Source organism: Genypterus blacodes, unplaced genomic scaffold (assembly GCF_046128005.1).
Source record: "Genypterus blacodes isolate CSIRO-AG114 ecotype Tasmania unplaced genomic scaffold, CSIRO-AGI_Gbla_v1 ptg000029l_1, whole genome shotgun sequence".
Lineage (NCBI taxonomy): Eukaryota > Metazoa > Chordata > Actinopteri > Ophidiiformes > Ophidiidae > Genypterus > Genypterus blacodes.
The window spans coordinates 3,077,406-3,095,225 of NW_027466842.1; the positions used below are offsets into that span (position 1 = coordinate 3,077,406).

The window sequence follows — 17,820 nt, forward strand, 5'->3', positions numbered from 1 at the left end:
CGTGCTGCTATGGAAACTAGTTAATGCCAAACCTGGACTGGTCACAAAGTGGAACACACGTACAGTCAGTCACATAGTGGTCATACACACCTCCACATTGTAAAGGAAGGCATTCATCCACACAGAAAAGGCAGATACATACGACAAGCACACATTCCTACAAATGTACAAAGACATGACCTTTGACCGCTGCCGACGGTCTATGTACATTAATACATTTACTAGACACCACAGAGACTTTAGCCGCGTGTCCACTTCACGCGGCCACACTCCAGCTTTCATTGAATATTTAAGGTACATTTTGAGTTTTTCCTCAAAACAGTAAGTGGGAGCTTGAGTGGGTCTTTCACAGTCTCAGAGGTGTGAGGTGCTTCACATATCTTTCTAGCCTATCAGCATACAACTAAAAAGAAAATACTGTAAATACATCATGTTTCATGTTTTTGCCTTACTCAATAAGCTTACAGTGATTGCAACCTGCCTTTTTAGATATATTCTCTTTGATATGCAGATCATACTTTTGTAAATAGCCAAAAGCTGTAAACTATGTTGTATCTTGTACAGTGTAAAGTTGAGTTATTGAATATTTTGTAATAAAGACAATATTGGTGTATAAAATATCACACGTGTTTACGCTGATTATGATGGTAATTCATTTCAATAAATCATACATATATAATTGTGCATTGTGGGTATTATCAGTATATTGTATTAATTTACTATTATCTAAAACGATCATTAGTGCACAACATAAAATATATTTCATTATTAATATATCAAAAAAATCATTTTCTAGGTCAAATCTACAGAATTCTTGAGCAATGTGGTTCACAACTGCACAGCATATGTTGCAATGTGTATGAGGTTCATCCGTATCGTGCCTCTGCCCACAGATGTCACCATGTCCCCAATGCTTTGCCAATACTCGTGTCAAATGTGACGACTCAGTGTAGCACAGTGTAGTGTACTACAGTCCATAGCAACTTAGTTTCTAAGTATATCCAGTATTCTTAAAGGGAAAAGAAGGATTAGAGCTTCTTGTTGCAATATGTGTCATATTCATGTATTTGGACAGAGTGCCATGTGTTTTCTGATGCGTGAGTCATATACAGCAAGGCGGAGAAAAATGTGAAGGTTAATGTAAATGTAGTGTAGTTTTCATGTTGGGTATGTTGTTATAAAGCAATTTAAAATAGTTAATCAAAAAAAAGTTATGTTCAATCGCAGCGCAAATTTCGAAGCGCGCGCGCTCTCTCCCCCGTAAACAAAAGTCGAAGCGCGCGCACCCAGGGGGAAAACGGTCTGACTCAGCAAACTGGGTTGTGGCATTTAAGTACTTACAATTGTAGCTTTCTTCAAGATATCTTCTGATTTCGGTCAATCTTTCGGCCATTTCCTCTCCTCTAGCGCCCTTCCTCCACACCTGCTTTGAATGATTGCTTAATGAAACACAAGCACAGCACTCAAAGACCAAAGTGTGTGATATTTCAGCCCATAAGGTGATCAGTCATCAAGCGAAATGGACATTCAGCCGCAATATGTAAGTTTGAATCTGTTTTTTTGGGTGATTATCCTTTTAATAATGCAAAGTATTGCTCATTATCAAATAGTTTGTCCATGCTAATTTTGACTCATATTTCAAATGCAATGATACAAATGATGGAACAGTGGGATAAACTGGAGACCATCCTGGAAGCGGATGAGGCAGAGGAGGAAGATGAAATTGATGGAAGCGAAGAAGAGGAACAGAGGGAAGAGGAGGAGGAGGAGGAGGAGGATTTAGAAACAGAACCCAGTATGGCAATAGAGGAGGAGATGGCAGAAGATGAGAATGAAGATGATGAAGATATTGATGCTTCGCTGAGGGTTCTGAGACCGAGGAAGTTGTCTCGTTCCTTCGAGCAAGGTAACTCTTCCTCCACCCACCAAGAAGAAATAGAACATTCTTCTGTGTCAGACCCACGCACCCATGAAGCACGAGGGCTCACCCAACCTGGGCGCCTGAGGTTAGAAAGTGGAGAGAAGCCCAGAAGAAGGAGCTTTGAATTTAAGGTAACTTACACCACATAAATGAAAACCCTGATAATAAACAACTGAGTGGGCAAAGAGATTTTGTTATTTCAAGATTGCTAAGATCCCATGGAGGAGACAACAACATCATCACGAATCACCACCGCATCAACAACCGGTGAAGTTTCAACGAAGGAAATTACCCAAGAAGGTGCCTGTGAGTATCAATCAGAAAACCCCAGGTGTTTTAACTTGACAATAATTGATTATTTTCTTTGGTTCTTCTTTTCCGAGAAGGAGCCGCTTCCTGAGTGGCTGGTGCAACTGATGTTCGACATCGAAGAGGCAAAAACACACAAGCTGGTGATCGAGCGGCAACCATCTGTGTTAAATACTGACATTGTAAATTTGTAATAAAGTCAGTGCTCCTTGTGTTTGTTATCAATAAACCTTAAAGAAAGAAACCTTGTGAAAGAATCATTCACAAAAACAATGATGACAACTTCTCTATACTATTTGATTGATACATTCTAAGCCTGACAGACAAAAGTGAGCCATATTTACATTGAAGTAGCAAAGTTCCTGAGCTGCTTTTACACATTAACTATCTATCAGCGATATGTATTCATCTGTTTGTGAGTTGTGCAAAATGGACAAACTAGGCCAACAGTGATAATATGCCAAACTGGTTGCCACCCATTTCTGTGGCTTTGAACTAGATCAGCACCAACTGTTCTCACCTGGTTTGGCCCTTCAGACTTTCACCTCTTCCCAAACATCAAAAAGGCTTTAGCTAGAACCTGTTGACGCTGGTGATGTCATACATGGAGGGTTTTGGACAGTGAAGTAGTTGTGCATCTGGCATCATTGACAGAAGTGTGTCAACCTGGAGGGAGATTTTATAAAAGGAGATTTAAAACCTGAAATATCTGAGTAAGATGTTTCTGTGCTAGGCTCAGAACTAATCAATCAAGCCTTGTCTGTAGTGGCTGTAGTGGCTGGGTTAAGACCAATGGGAAATGTGTTTAGCTTTGATGCTGATAAACGTGGTCAAACTTGTGAAAGGATCATTTTCATTATATTTGATTGTATGTGTGTATGTGTGTTTAAGTGATGAGGTCAGCAAACATTGAAATTAATGAACACGTTGAGTGTCATTAGAGGACTTTGAGCAAAGTCTTTGGCCTCCTGGTTGTTGCTGCTGTGCGTAGGAGGAAGGCCATCAGGGAAACAAAAGGGCGTGGGGGGTGTGTTTTCATTGTAAAATCTAAAGCCTGGGGTCACACAGAGCACAATCACGAGTGGTGTGTGTGTGTGTGTGTACATTTGCACATTTGGTATGTAGGGGAAAGTTTACCATAAATATTTGTAAAAAAAATACTACACCAAGAAAACAACCATTACTACCGTCTTTCCTCGGACAAACATGTTGTGATTCTGCACTTGAATCCATAAAGTAAAGGTTATGCAATGTTAAAGGTGAATGATCTGTTTACCTGTCTGGCTGATAAGATGGACCTTCACCAAAGAGTGGGAGGCAAATACGTTTTTAGTAGTGACAAAGCATTGTGCATCAGCGTTACTTAACAAAACACGACAACAAGCGAATCAGTTTTCATAATCACCCCGTTGTTATCTCAAAGCTTGTGCTCCCTTGGATTATTGGGTTTTTACATACAGTGTATTTGGAGTTCAGTTTGTTTTTTTTTCCTTTGAAGAGGGTTGTTTTGATGTACAGTCACTGTATGTCCCAGAGTCAATATTGACTTCAGACCTCGTGAACCCAGATCTACGCACTTCAAGCAGGGTCATCCACCGATTACAGCGACTTGGTCGAAAACATTTAATATGTGTAGTCACCTTGTCAATCATTAACCCCCTCTGGAGGCCAGACCACCATATAAATACAGCTAGTTCAAAGAAATCAGTTTAGAAGAAAAACTACCTTGATAATTTGTACAGGCCGGCTCAAATAGACACCAAAGCTTTTTCACTGGAGATGCCTGGATTATACGAGAAGCTGACGCTTACGGCAGCAGTGGCTCTGGCCATCGTGGCTGTGGTCAGATCCTCCCCGGTGGTGCTACCCGAGCCTATCCGTTGTGCCTCCTGCACACAGGAGAAACTGAACGAGTGTCCAGCCATCCCGGCAGACTGTAAGCAGGTGCTGAGGGAGCCGGGCTGCGGCTGCTGCATGGCCTGCGCTCTGGAGAAAGGAGCGTCCTGTGGGGTTCACACTGCTCACTGCGGCGAAGGTCTCCGCTGCACTCCCAAGCCCGGTGAGGCCAGACCTCTCCATGCACTGACCAGAGGACAGGGAGTCTGCACTGAGGAGCAGGGCCAAGGTATTTTCACTGTCAATGCTTTCTCTATTCTCTCAACCTGCCTACTCTCCTCCAAAAGTAGGAGTATTTATGAAACATTTATTCTCCCTCTTCAGACGAAGCAGCTGCAGTACCTGACCACGGCTCTCTGCATTACCTCTTGGGTCTCAACAGACCCTTGGAAAGCACTCCTGAGACCCAGGAGAGCATCAAGGCCAAGGTCAACGCCATCCTCAACAAACTGGTAGAGGAGGTGAGGATCATCAACCCAACTCAGTAATTTACCTCCCCTCCACAAGAGGGAGTGCTTGGTTTTGAAGAGGGACTGTGAAATCTTTACAAAGATCATTGTGATTAGTAAATATAAGGTGTAATTATTGTAACTCGCTCACTAGTGTTTCCTTTTGGCACAGGGTCCCTGTCACACTGAGCTTCATGCAGCCCTGGACATGATCTCCAGCTCTCAGCAGAAACTAGGAGACAAGTTCACAACTTTCTACCTCCCCAACTGTGATAAATATGGAAACTACAAAGCCAAGCAGGTAAGGCATACATCCACATCGATCTTATATCATAATGCATAACTACTGGCTGATGTGGTTTTAACATCTCTTTTGTTGGGGCCTTTTTCAGTGTGAGTCCTCTCTGATTGGGCCGCCTGCCCGCTGCTGGTGCGTCTCTGCCTGGAATGGGAAGAGAATCCCGGGGACGAATGACCTCCAGGGTGACACAGAGTGCCATCAAGAAGTCACTTACTAAAGGACAGACACTTCCCTGGGAAATACACATACACACGCGTGTACACACAGGCAGACGAATGCAGCCACAGAGAAATGTGGCAGAAATATGTACATACATAATGTGTGGCTGATATTTAAACTAATATCAGATGGTGTGTATACAAATCTACACTGACCTGATGAAGCAACTTCCTTTTACATAAACACACGGGCAGACACTCATTCACATAAACACACAAAGTCAATAAGTACTTCCGAAGGGGAAATTTTCCTCCCAATGTATTGACATAATGTATGTATCCAGACTTATTTATTCAGAACTTGTATATTCTTACTAGCATGAACCATTTGTAATTTTTAGATTTTTTATATGTTTGCCTTTTTAAATTGTAAATAGAGCAACACTGTATACATTTGTGTTTCTGACTAAATAACTCCATTGCTCACAACCACAAGTCCTGCAGCTCTGCCAAGCCCATTTCAGAGTCCTCAGGATCCGATTTTTTTTCTTGTTCTTTAATTCATTCAGAACTGGAGCTGCGGCATGGCACGGAACAACACAGCCGCTCATTCATTCAACATGTTGACAATGTCTGAATGTATCTCAATTGACGTTTCCTCAATGGGTATTGGGGGGGAGTGAAATACTTAAAGTGCCGCAAGTATGTGCATGGCGGCCAAGCACAAACATATCAGGACTCATCCAAGCCGCCGTGAGGTTTTGGGGTGGGTTGATCTGCATTCGTCTACCTCGACTGGTCTCTGCAGGTCCTCAGGTTTAGCAGAGATCACTGGGGCTCGTCTGAAGCTCTCGTCTGCGACACCTTCCTCACATTTTAGGGATCTGTATTTGTCTAAAGGGTTGTTGCTGTCTTTTTTTCTCTTTTTTTTGCCCTATTCTTGCATTTACCCTGGTATTTATTACGATTCAGTGTTGTACGTTTATGATTTGTTTGTTGTTGATGTCTTACATACAGTGGGCCGACTTGTTTGTGAGAGCAATTTGCCCAAAAAATGCTGCTATTCATTTGTTGGGATTTGTTGAAAACGATGTATGTATATATATATATATGCTGTATATATATTCTAATTCTGTGGATGTTCTTTCCAATTAAAATGTTATAACCTCACGATGGGATGTTTAAATCTGTAACTCCACCACTGACAACACACACGTACACAGAGCGCCGGGAGAGAGACATACAGAGACAGAGACAGAGACAGAGACAGAGAGAATAATGAATAAAGCACAAGCTGGATGTTTTATACTGCCTTTATTAATTAAAAATAGACCTTTGAGGGTTGCATTATACATGCAAACAGCGTATTTACTTAAACCAGGGCAAGTGACAAAATTCATCACTGGGTACACAGAGATCAGGGATAAGGGTTTGTGGCCATTATCCCAAAAATCCAGCTTATTTAAACTGACAACAGTAATGACCACAATACTGATTAAAGGCAATGTCCCTGTGCGTGTGGCTTGAGATCCAGCAAAACACGTTAATATGCACATACAGTATGAGCTGCATGTCCCACTGTTGAGGAGTAAATGGAATTCATAGGAAGGCACTGCACTGGCTTCTGTCCCCAACAGTCCTAAAAGTCTTAATCTGAAGGACAGATTCATACATGCACGTAATGTTTGTCTTACACAACTCAACAAGACCACACACTAATACAATAATATAACAAATGCATACTTAAATCACAAGCACACAAATATGATTACACCTCACAAGCATGTACACGTGTAGTGCTAATAAATTGTGCGTAAACGAGGAGCGCTGTCGTCTGTGTTTGCACGTCTCTGGACTCAAGTGTATAATAATCGGAATACAGCTTCATTAAGTGTGTCCTCCTCTGGTCGGCTTAGCGAGACGCCTACATGATGGAAGAATCCATCCGTCGCTCTAAAGTACAGGATGCATGCGACACAAGGAGGGTTTTTCCTCTCGGTATTCTTCTTCTGTTCCCCTTGCTCTGCCTCAGAAAAAGGTCCCATGGGCAACAGATAGAAAAAGTAAACATCCATATATCAGCCGAGCCATCTCTCGACCTCTCCTCCCAATATCCTCAGTGTCTCCATTTGTTTACAATTCTTCTTGCTCTCCCTCCCTCCATCCTGCTCTGGTCCTATTGGCTCTCAGAGTTGTAGTACTGGGCGTCTCCTCGCTCCTTCCCATCAAAACCTGGCAGAGGCTGCCCGTATTTGTCCACACACCAACAAAAGCCTCGCTTTCTGCCTTTGGATGGACGACACTGAGAGTGCGGGAAGGAGGACAAGGTGAAGGAAGAGTAAAAGGGAAAAAAGGAGAAAAGGCAGCAAAATTTGTGAATGTGTTTGCGTAATATTCAACACAATACAAAACAACACGCTACTTAAGAGACATTCATGGTCAGATTGTGCTGAGTCGACGCAGCCTTGGCTATCAAACACGCTGTGGTATTTTGAGCTGCTTTTATGGTCCACCTCCTGTTACACACACATATAGAGACCTTAAAGGTAAACAGAAACCTGGTAAAATATTTGCTAAGTCCAGTTTGTGAACAACTGAGAACCAAGATCTATTTTCAGAAGCCGGTGGCCAGTACGAATCATCTGTTGCTGATTATACCCCACAGCTCCAAATTATGGGTACTACAAATGACTTACAGAGTCTGTGGAGCTACCCAAGGGCTGTTATTTTACTGCCAATTTTACTAAAGGTCAACCTCCACTCTAGTAAAACATGCAGCCATTCATTTGAAGGGCTAAGGCAACTGTGCTGCAGCTCCACGGAAGAGTTGGGAGTTGATCAGGATGGAAGACACTACTATTTATTCCAATATTGCAAAGGGGTTTGACTGGGACGCCGATGTAAGATTCTGGCATTTAGACCGCTGTGGCAGTACAGGAAGTATATTACTTCATTTGCTGGGAAGTTCAAATGATATGTTCAAATGTAAAAAAGAATATGTAGGAGAATCCAATATCGTCAAAGCTTTGGTTTGCGAGTTTTCAAACTCAAGATGCATGATTATGAATTGAATTATGAGATGATTGCAGGTCAAGGAGAAGACGTCCATTAGGTAGGAGAGACTGCTTTGTAATAAGAAAAGTTGCCTTGGTGATGCAGTGGCGCGGGAGCCCTAAGTGCCTCCATATGAATGCGTCAGAACCACTCATTTATTACAACCCGATCGTGGGTGGACCATGTGAGCGTGGGGAGAGCTGCAGCTCTATTTCTGTGCCTGCTTCTCAAAAGTCCAGCAATTATGGGGTGAACGCATCGGGTGCCGGTGGCCACCTTGACGTCTGTCTCCCTGGGAGGGTTTCTGTTAAACGGCCATCGTCCCAGCCGTCAACCCCACTGGGGTTTGGCCCCTGTGGTTCCTGTCTCCAGAGCCAGCGGCCTGGGTCTACCTCACTGGTGTGGTGGTGCAATGATGAGGCTCTAATAACTACCAGTGGAGTACAGGAGGACAGCAACAAATCTGTAATTGGGCTGCAGGAGAACTAAATCTACACTGCGTCTGAGTCACTACACTTCAGCATGGAATCTGTGTTAATGTAGGACTGTAAAAAAGGAGAAGCATTCAAAACGAATAGGGTGAAAGGATCCAAAAATCTGGATCTGGTTAATGTGATTGTGGTTTTTGTTTACCTGCTTTTTCTTATAGAATCCCTTCTTGTCACAGTTTGGAATGCGGAAACCTCTAGGGTTGAGACTGTCTGTAATCTTGAGGCTGCTGAGAATGCTCTCAATCTCCCGCCGACAGGGACCCTGCAGATGAGGAGGAGACACACAAGCATTAAGAATACATTTGCCAGACACATCAATATCTCCATCTCTATTTTCTGCACTCAATAAAATCTGAGAAGGACCCGATGCCAAAAGCACAACCGTCCACATTTAGATGATAAAACGGATGATAAAAAATAAATATGTGAACTAACCCCAGCTGCACTACACTGCACTTGTGTAGTACTTGTAGTAATGGCGGGTGCAAGATGAAAAGGAAATGAATTCATTTGACCAATGAGTGGAGAAGCTTGAGAGTTTGCTAAAGCTGCTTAGAACCCTTAACACTTTGCACAAGGGGTGCAGGATAAAGTGCAAGCAAAGAGCTCATAGGGAGCCCAAAGGCTTGTCCTCAAGTCCAGGTACTCCAGTCACTAATCAAAGCAGCCAGTCAAAGCCCATTACTAGTGTGCACTCACTTCTCTGGCCAAAGAGAAGATCAAAATAGCAGCAGGGCTTCCCAACAGGCACTCACATAGGCCAATCCATCATTCGCTGGCTCTCAGTATACCCGGCACGCGGACGCCTTGTGGCCAAACAACCGCCTGACCCAGGTCAGCCGCAGGGCCATCGTACCCACTCACTGCCAAGCCATTCTATTGCTTATGAAGCCTGCCAGCCGTCAGCACCGCTACCCAAAACATTTCATCACCCGCAGGGGGAGAAAAACACCAAAACACAGAGGAAGAGGAGAAAAACATTCCCCAGTATGCTCTGAAGAGAGAAAAATATTGGTTGTGGTACTTACATACTCAGGCTCCTGTTTGGTCTCCAGAGAGAAGTTCTGTTGGTCTGTGATGAGTGGTCCTGGAAGCTCTTCCATTTTAAAGCTCTGGGTTCTCTTCTGCTGCTCCCGTCTGAGGACTTCTGACTTGGCAGAGTGGAAAAAGGGATGAATTGGTGGTCTCAGGGTTCCCGTGGGTCTGTGAGGGCTGTATGAGACGCGAAGGCTTGGGCTGGTGGAATTTCTCCCCTCTTCCTGATTCTCAACATTCTCCACTAAAGTTTGAGAATGGCATGTGTTTATTCAGAAAACAGCACCGTATATTTTTGAAGCAGGCTGAAGGTCAGTCGAGGGGTCACACAGATTTCATATTTAAGAAGCCATTCAGATTGAACACTCACTTTCAGATGAAAGAGGATCAAGTATTTTAATCTTAACCTTTGAGTTTAGGGTGCAGCCAAAACAGTTTTAAGACGATAATAAGGCTTCAGACACCGTCCCCCTGACCTGAAACATTTTTCAGACATAGTCTCTGCTTGTGTCCTCAGACAAGTGCAAGTCCCTGATTAAGGGACATATGGGGACTTGCACCTCCCTTTTAGCACAGGGCTCATACAGGGCTTACAAATCCTTCTTAAGTATGACTCGCCCTGATCATCTACCTCCACCATGATCAATGTTGTGATGTGGCTGCTAAGTATTTAAGTCACTGCTGGTTTGCTTAATCCTATATATAAGGTTTAAAAAGAGAAAGCTTCTTGTCTGGGTGATTGACAGCCTTTTGGACGATCATGCAGCCCATAACACAAACACATATAATTACACAGGGAAACAGTAACACACAACGCTTAATACAACCTTACAACAGCAGCAACAAGCGTAATATCCTACTTTGAAGTGTGCAAAGTGGATTGAGTTACCTGGTAGCTCATTGACCGGAGGCGTCGGTCTGACAGTCGTTCGTTTGTTTGTGGCGTTTGCACAAATCCCGCGTCCCTCCAGCAGAGCCTGCAGGGGCTTAGTCTCACCGGGCTGATGCTGACAGGTCAGCCCGGAGCCGCACTTCCCCGTGTACACGCCGCACGGCTGCCCGAAGCTGAGCGCGCAGGTCAGGCAGCAGCCGCAGCCCGGTTCGCGGACTCTCTCGGCGCAGTCCTTGGGCAGAGGTTTGCACAAAAGCCGCGCACCGACGTCACACGGCTCGCATCTAATAACCGGTCCGACCGCACCTGACCTCCGCGTGAACGATGCCAGGACAAAAGTCATGCAAAGTGCGCGAAAGCAGGAATCCATCGTGGCATCCGAGAGCATCTGGTGGTGTCAAAGTGAGGAGACACACTGGTCCTGCTCCGGTGACTTTACAGCGGGCAGCTTCTCTCATTCACTTAAAGCCATCGGACAAAGCATCTGAATATATAGACCCCAGTGACTGTAGTCACACCCCCGAATAGTTTGTGGTCTACTGATGAATTACCGAGACTCCGTTATTCCTTTTCCTTTTCAACCATCATAGAATATCTGACTTTATGCAGAATAATGTTACCCACATGTGTAGCATTTAAATATAACGCCATTTAATCCGATTCTGGAATTAATTCTATAAAAACGTTATTTAAAAGGGTAGGGATTGTAAGAAATACAGCAAAGGTTGTTGAACACTATTTTGACTCTGAATACATTATACAATAATTTATCAGCATAGCAGTGCAAAACAATTTAGAGCCTAAAAATCAGCAGAAATGTAGATTCATAAGCAGTTGTGAGTTTACAGAGCCCACAAACAGGGGCCACATCCAAGCATTCATTCATAGGGGGCGCCAACAGTGTGTGTGTGTGTGTGTGTGTGTGTGTGTGTGTGTGTGTGTGTCTACCCGTGTAAAGCTTCCACCTATGTTGGTCAATGATTCAATGTAACCTGCACTGTACTTACTTACCAAAGAGGCTTAAGTGGTTTCATGTGCTATTTGTGTGTGTTCTGTCTGTGTGTGTGTGTGTGTGTGTGTGTGTGTGTGTGTGTGCATGTGTGTTTAGTTTGTTTATGTACGCTGATCTCCTGCCAAAGAGACTGCGCATGACCCTATGTGACCTTGATCGCTGAAGTGCATACATAAAGTGAGCATTCCAAGGTTTTGTGACATGGAAAATATGATTTATAGAGCGAGTATATCATTTACAGATGAGCTTAGAAGTGTGTAGTGCACAGTGCATGTCCACAGTATGAGTCATTATGTAGGTCACATGGCGAAAAATGTCTTTTATCCCTTTTTTATCTCATAATGTCATAATGTTGTACTGTAGAAAGGTTATCTTCTTGTCTCTATGAGGTAGTAAACAGTGGATGTCTTTCAAAATAAAACGTGACTTCACATCACCTCATAATCACATGTGCTGTACAAGAAGGGTGGATCTTGTAATATGTAACAAAGATGATCATGAAGTAATGAGATACTTTGGTAAGTTGGCTTCATGTAGGGGAAATTAACAAAAAGCCTGGTTGATATTTTAAGCAGAATCCATCCAGCAGATTTACATTTACAGTGTTGTTGCTGGGCTGAAAATGTAGCTGGCATGATTCAAACCAACCTGCCTCATATGGTCTCCAGTGTTTCTGAGCCGTGCACCCCATGTACTGTACCTGTTCCTCAGTAAAGCAGCGGTCTCTGAACTTGTTAGGATGTGTGACATACTTGTGCCTGTTCTGGTCATTTGTCAGTGTTACAAAGCAGACCTTCAAAATAAGGACACATACCACACATGTAAGTGGGAAATTCCTAGGTAATTGCATCTATATTTTTTTTAGGTCCAAAATTAATTGGTTACAGATGAGGAAGGCAATACATGAGCACAAAATGTCCAAAATACCTTGAAAGAATAACAGCAGGAGAGGCGAAGTGTACGGTTCCTCTTTGCTTTTGAAATTTCTTGGAGGCCAATGTCAAATCAGCTGCCAACAAGCCCTGGCGTACCGCCGTCCGTTAACAGACAGGTCTACAGCAGAGCAGTGCTCAGTGGAATGCCAAACATTTGTTTCATATGGTGAAAAAAAAAGCCTGCTGATTTTCCTCCCTCTCCTCCGGTCGGAACTCTGTGGAAGGGGGTCTTTCAGCCACCTGTGCATATTCGGCATAGCAGAAGAGAGAGTCGGGCACAGGGAGTAATGTACCGATGGAATGTTGTCCCGCAGAGCAGCCACTCAATAAAGAGGGAGTGTGAAGAATGTGCGTTTGCACACACAGGATATTACTGTACATGTGTTTAACATAACCTGCTGTCAGAGGCTGCACCAGCCAACCACAACTGCATGTCAAATCCTAATCTGTGGCAATTTTCCACTGTTTTAAGGTGATTCGGACAAATCAGACACACATGCTTAAAGCTCTTCGTCGTGCGGAGTGAGTGGCTTGCGTTGGCTCCGGCAGCCACCTTGGCTTACTGTAGTCTTTTCTATTCTACGCCTTAGCTAAAAATAAACCAACTACTGATTCCTGCCTCTGGAATTTCATCTTTAGTTTTATTAAACCCAAACGTTGCCACTCCGCACAGCTTCCAAAATAGCATCACTGCAGCTATTTTCCAGTAAGTTACTTTCATAACGCTGCCTTAATTATCATATTTCTGCCCGTGTACTTGAAGTGTTATTGTTATACAGCTGTGTCAGCTATAGTTTCACCAAATATGGGGATGTGAAATCACAGCATACATAACTCCAGTTAACAGAGGGAGAAAGGGCAGCAAGCAAGCAAGCAATCTATCTATCTATCTATCTATCTATCTATCTATCTATCTATCTATCTATCTATCTATCTATCTATCTATCTATCTATCTATCTATCTATCTATCTATCTATCTATCTATCTATCTATCTGTCTATCTATCTATCTATCTATCTATCTATCTGTCTGTCTATCTATCTATCTATCTATCTATCTATCTATCTATCTATCTATCATTCAAATGAACAATGTTTGGATTAAGGTCAGGTTTAAATTATTGAATTAGTAATGAACTGATTGGGTCCAGATGTGTAACAGCCTCAGTAATTGATTGCTGCTGCTGCTACATGGTCTGTCAACCAACAATAAAGCCATTGGTAAACAACTTTAACAACTTAGAAGACTTTAAAATGTCTGTCTTTTGATTGCGTTGTACAGAAAGCGGCTACAACATCTTACTCTGATTAGAGCAATAGCATAACGCAGTGCTGGGGGATGTAATCACGCTTCTCTCTTGCAGCTCTGGCAGTGACTGTAATCTTGTCTGGGTGCAGTGGAGAGATGGAGAGGTTGATGTTAGTGTAGTGACAGGGGAAAGCACAAAAATCTGCAGCCGGGGCCAAAGCTCACAGATAGAAAAGCACATAGTTGAATCAGCTGGAGGTCCATAGAAGTGTGGGTTAACCGAGGAGAAGGATCTTTGTGTGTGTGGCGCGAGAGAGAGAGAGAGAGAGAGAGAGAGAGAGAGAGAGAGAGAGAGAGAGAGAGAGAGAGAGAGAGAGAGAGAGAGAGAGAGAGAGAGAGAGAGAGAGAGAATGTGGGCACGTACATATGTAGGTGCCTTGAGGAGAGGGTGGGGCTGTTTAGTAATGAGGCTGAGATCACATGACAGCTTTGCTACAGTCGCTGTTATTCTTTTCCCCCCTTAAACTCACGAGCGTCTCCCACATAATTGCGTCTGTCTGAGAGCTTTTTCAAGCAGACTTTCATCACAGATCAACTGGAAGCACAGGTCTCTATTATGATTTATATGATTATCTCTCTGCCTTGATTGGCACTCATACAGAGCTCCAACAATGATCTAATTGTTAGATGTGGTCTGAATGGTGAATCGAATAAGGAATCAAAGGGGGCAAAGGCCATCTTTCATCGAATTCTAGGCTGGGTTCATTCTTTGTTTTGGAGTGATCTGTTCATTGAGAGAGAGTCAAAGTCAAATCAAGTTAAATGAAGTCATTTCCAGTGCTGTTACACTTGAGAAATTCTTCCTCTTGGCATTGTAAAACCTCAAAAACACCAAAAGCTGTATTATCTTCTCTTCTTCTCTTCTATTTGTATCTCTTACTGGCAGCATCAAGCTGTCTGCACTTCCTCTGCTCCTACTTCAGATCTATATGCTGTTGTAGCTGACAGAGGGAAGTCTCTACACTCTGCACTGCTTCACCATCTCCGATCAGTAAACACACACACAGATGTTTCCAATTGTATCCACCGACTCACATTGGACACACTGGCCGTCCCGTGGTTGTTACCAGGGGAATGAATGTATGAATTTCCGACACAGGTGTCCTATCGGCACCTGAATTGGAAAGCAGCCGGTCTAAGGGGCCTCGCAGGCCGGAGGGATGTTTGGTCGAAAGCGAACACAGAGACAAAACAGAAGGACAGTGGAGAAAGAGAGAATATTAACAGAAAAGAGCAGATCAGCCGCTGTGCTCCATCCCCTGACCTCAACACGTTCTCACCCACACAGGCTTGGCCCCTGGAGCAGTGCAAGGCTCTAATTAGGCCGGAGCGAAGTGGAAGAGCAGGAGAGGGAGCTCCCGGAGCTCTCAGCACTCAGCCTGACGGATTGCAGAGTGCTCGGAAGTGGGCTGCGAGCGGCGCCGCTCACCTTGGGCCCCAAATCCCCCCCTCCCACCCCAACCCCCAGACAGCATTACTTCCTATGTCTGTCTTTCTCTGTCTTACAAACACACATTAGAATATTTTAGCATAGAATCACACCTGTACCTACATTTCCTCCCTCTTACTTTGCCACACTGTCGCCGAGCCTTGTTGTTATGAACTTTACAAGCTGAATCATGCAAAACACAACATTGACACAGTGAAAGGTCTTTGTTTCATGCATGTGTCATTCATCATACTATCCTTCCTGTTGCTTTAGACCCACGAATGCGAATTATTGGAAGAAGATTCAAATACACGGAACAGACAACAATAGGTGTTATTCACTCTCCAGCAGTCGTATATCATTCTCTCACTACCATGAACGCATCGTCGTAAACAATGACCAAATTATAGTTGGTTAAGGAGGGAATATCCCTTGGCAGATTGCAGACCTTACAATGCTCCATTTATTTTGCATGTGATGGTGGTCTGCGGTTGCCAGATGTGGTTTGATGTTCATGTGGGGAGAAAAGACACATAGTTATCACTGCTGGAAGTCCAGCAATCAATATAGAAAGTTATAACTATCTTTGACAGGTTCACCCAGCTGTGGAGTCAAAGTGGACTGACCGAGTTTATTGGGAGATCTATAGGGAACTTCCAAAGCAAATAACGTATAAAAAGAACGTCCTTCGTGAGATTATGACTGCTAACAATTTGACGTATTCGCAGTAATGCCATTCAGTGAGCGAGGAGACGGCGAGAGACATTCTGTGAGGTCTTTGAATATCAGCATCGGGGGGTCAAAATGCATCTGTGCCGCCTTCGTTCTTCTTCTCTCGTTCTTTCTACGTGAGTTTTCCACGTCTGGTTCTCCTCGCCCTCAAACTTTTGACGCAAACCCGTGCAGCATCTTGCAGGCGGCACTTGACCTCACTGCTCCCCTTTCCAGTTCAGTGACCGTGCTGGGGCCGCTGTGACGTTACGTGTGACTACAGACCATCAATGGCCGCCTGTTAGCTCTGTAACTTGCAACCCTCCACTTAAAATGGGTCATCTTTACTTTCAGTGGAGTCATAACAGCAAATACGTCAGACTCTGTTATTTACTATATGTTTTCTCAGTGGGGTGAAGCTGTAACGTCTTGACTTCACCTATAAATATTAGTTATAGATATTTACCCTGCGGATAAACTGTTTTTAACTATAGGCTCATCCTCGTCTTGACCTGAACTGAACTATTACATTTTACTATAGGCAGTGCCTGAATGTGAAAGCCCGCAGTTAATCAGTACATTTTGAGGTTTCAGCGTCTGCTGAAAACCAAACAGGGGCCTCAAATTGTGCAGCCATCCCAAAATGCACTTTCTATTTTTGCTCTCCATTCTTTGTTCTGCCTCAGAGGACAGATGAGCCCTGCCCCTCTAATTAAGCGGCCGTAAACGCGGGCAGAGCCGAGGGTGCTTACAGAGAATGAAAATGAGTTTTGTTGTTGACAAACACGGTCCTCCTCTCTAATATTTCAGGGGCTCGGAGGACGACGGAAGTGACGGACATCGTTATCGGCAAGCCATTGTTTGCTGAGACAAGTCGTTCAGTGTGTGACAGGCTTAATCAGCATCACGTCACAATAGCGGTGTTATATTATCAGTGGTGACCTTTCTCAATGTTTCGGGGTGGAAAAGAAGCCCAATTCTGCTCTTGAACAATTCCATGGCTGCTATTTGTTTGAGGATATTCTTGGATCACTAATCAGTGTGAGGGAATTTTTTTTTTCAGTATCCAATCAGGTCCACATAGCTCTCATGCTCTCTTACACACACACACACAGACACCAATTATTACCTGTGTTAAATATTGTCTCTCTTGACAGGTTCCTCTGTAGTTTTCTGGACTTTCCCCTCACTTCTTTTATTTCCAGGCCACTCGGCACTAAATAACAGAGGAACACAGGATCGGGGCTCTCTGCCTGCCGCTACACCTGGGCCTTCGCTTCCTTCCTGCCCTTCCCCGGGAATTCTTCACTTTCACCACCTGGAGAGGGACAGCGGAGGGGAGGAGAGACAGTCTACCTCATTATACCTTTCCTCCTCTCCTCTCCCCCCCACACCCTTCTTCCGCTCCTCTGCAATTTTATTTCCTCTCAAACACCATTTGCCCAGTCAAAGACCAACCTGTCCATGCTTGTCACGGTGAAATCCTCTTTAACTGCGCTTCATAAATATGAGAGAGAAAAAAGAGACGGCGAGAGAGAGAGGGGGGCTATGTTGTGTTTTGCCACTTTGTTTGGTTCCCTTTACTAGTCTAACCTTAAAGTATTGCTATAAGTTAATGTTGACTGGGGAAGCAGCCACGTCACTACACTAAACCACCCCATTGGACTTTTCACTCATTGCCTGGGTTCAAAGGTTTTGTGTCGTTAGAGCCATCTGCTGGCTAAAAATTGAACTGACACGGACAGCTTTTCCCTTAACTTAGACCCCCAGTAAATCGTTAAAAAGTGCAACTATCTTGTAAACTCTTTCCGTTCCATTCCTTGTATTGTGAGATTAGCTTTTACTCATCTATTTACTAAAGAAATTAAAGATAAAATCCATTCAAAGTCAGCTTCTCATTGGCTACACATGTGATTCA

General features: G+C 43.7%; 2 protein-coding genes across 3 annotated transcripts; one reads left to right on the top strand and one right to left on the bottom strand.

The window, feature by feature from the left end:
* Positions 1-3,927: 3,927 nt before the first annotated feature.
* Positions 3,928-6,204, top strand: LOC142994218 (insulin-like growth factor-binding protein 1). Its single transcript, XM_076144959.1, has 4 exons — positions 3,928-4,355; positions 4,451-4,587; positions 4,748-4,876; positions 4,968-6,204. The coding sequence occupies exons 1-4, from the start codon at positions 4,010-4,012 to the stop codon at positions 5,091-5,093; spliced, it is 738 nt and encodes a 245-aa protein (XP_076001074.1). The 5' UTR covers positions 3,928-4,009; the 3' UTR covers positions 5,094-6,204.
* Positions 6,205-6,344: 140 nt separating this feature from the next.
* LOC142994217 (insulin-like growth factor-binding protein 3) lies at positions 6,345-10,964 on the bottom strand. 2 transcript variants are annotated; one of them, XM_076144958.1, is made up of 4 exons: positions 10,504-10,964; positions 9,608-9,726; positions 8,722-8,841; positions 6,345-7,336 (listed from the first exon to the last, which is right to left on the bottom strand). In XM_076144958.1, exons 1-4 carry the CDS (start codon positions 10,892-10,894, stop codon positions 7,211-7,213), a joined length of 756 nt encoding a protein of 251 aa, XP_076001073.1. In that variant the 5' UTR covers positions 10,895-10,964; the 3' UTR covers positions 6,345-7,210. The 2 variants fall into 2 exon arrangements, with proteins under 2 accessions (XP_076001073.1, XP_076001072.1); XM_076144957.1 differs by having other exon boundaries at positions 9,608-9,858.
* Between the last annotated feature and the right edge of the window lie 6,856 nt (positions 10,965-17,820).

Bases quoted from the DNA above. Each gene is read 5' to 3' on its own strand.
- LOC142994218 (XM_076144959.1), top strand. From the start codon at position 4,010: ATGCCTGGATTATACGAGAAGCTGACGCTTACGGCAGCAGTGGCTCTG. The intron at 4,356-4,450 runs GTATTTTCACTG...CTCCCTCTTCAG, and splicing joins CACTGAGGAGCAGGGCCAAG to ACGAAGCAGCTGCAGTACCT. The intron at 4,877-4,967 runs GTAAGGCATACA...GGCCTTTTTCAG, and splicing joins GAAACTACAAAGCCAAGCAG to TGTGAGTCCTCTCTGATTGG.
- LOC142994217 (XM_076144957.1), bottom strand. From the start codon at position 10,894: ATGCTCTCGGATGCCACGATGGATTCCTGCTTTCGCGCACTTTGCATG. The intron at 9,859-10,503 runs GTAACTCAATCC...CTCAAACTTTAG, and splicing joins TCCGGTCAATGAGCTACCAG to TGGAGAATGTTGAGAATCAG. The intron at 7,337-8,721 runs GTAAACAAAAAC...CCGCACTCTCAG, and splicing joins GATTCTATAAGAAAAAGCAG to TGTCGTCCATCCAAAGGCAG.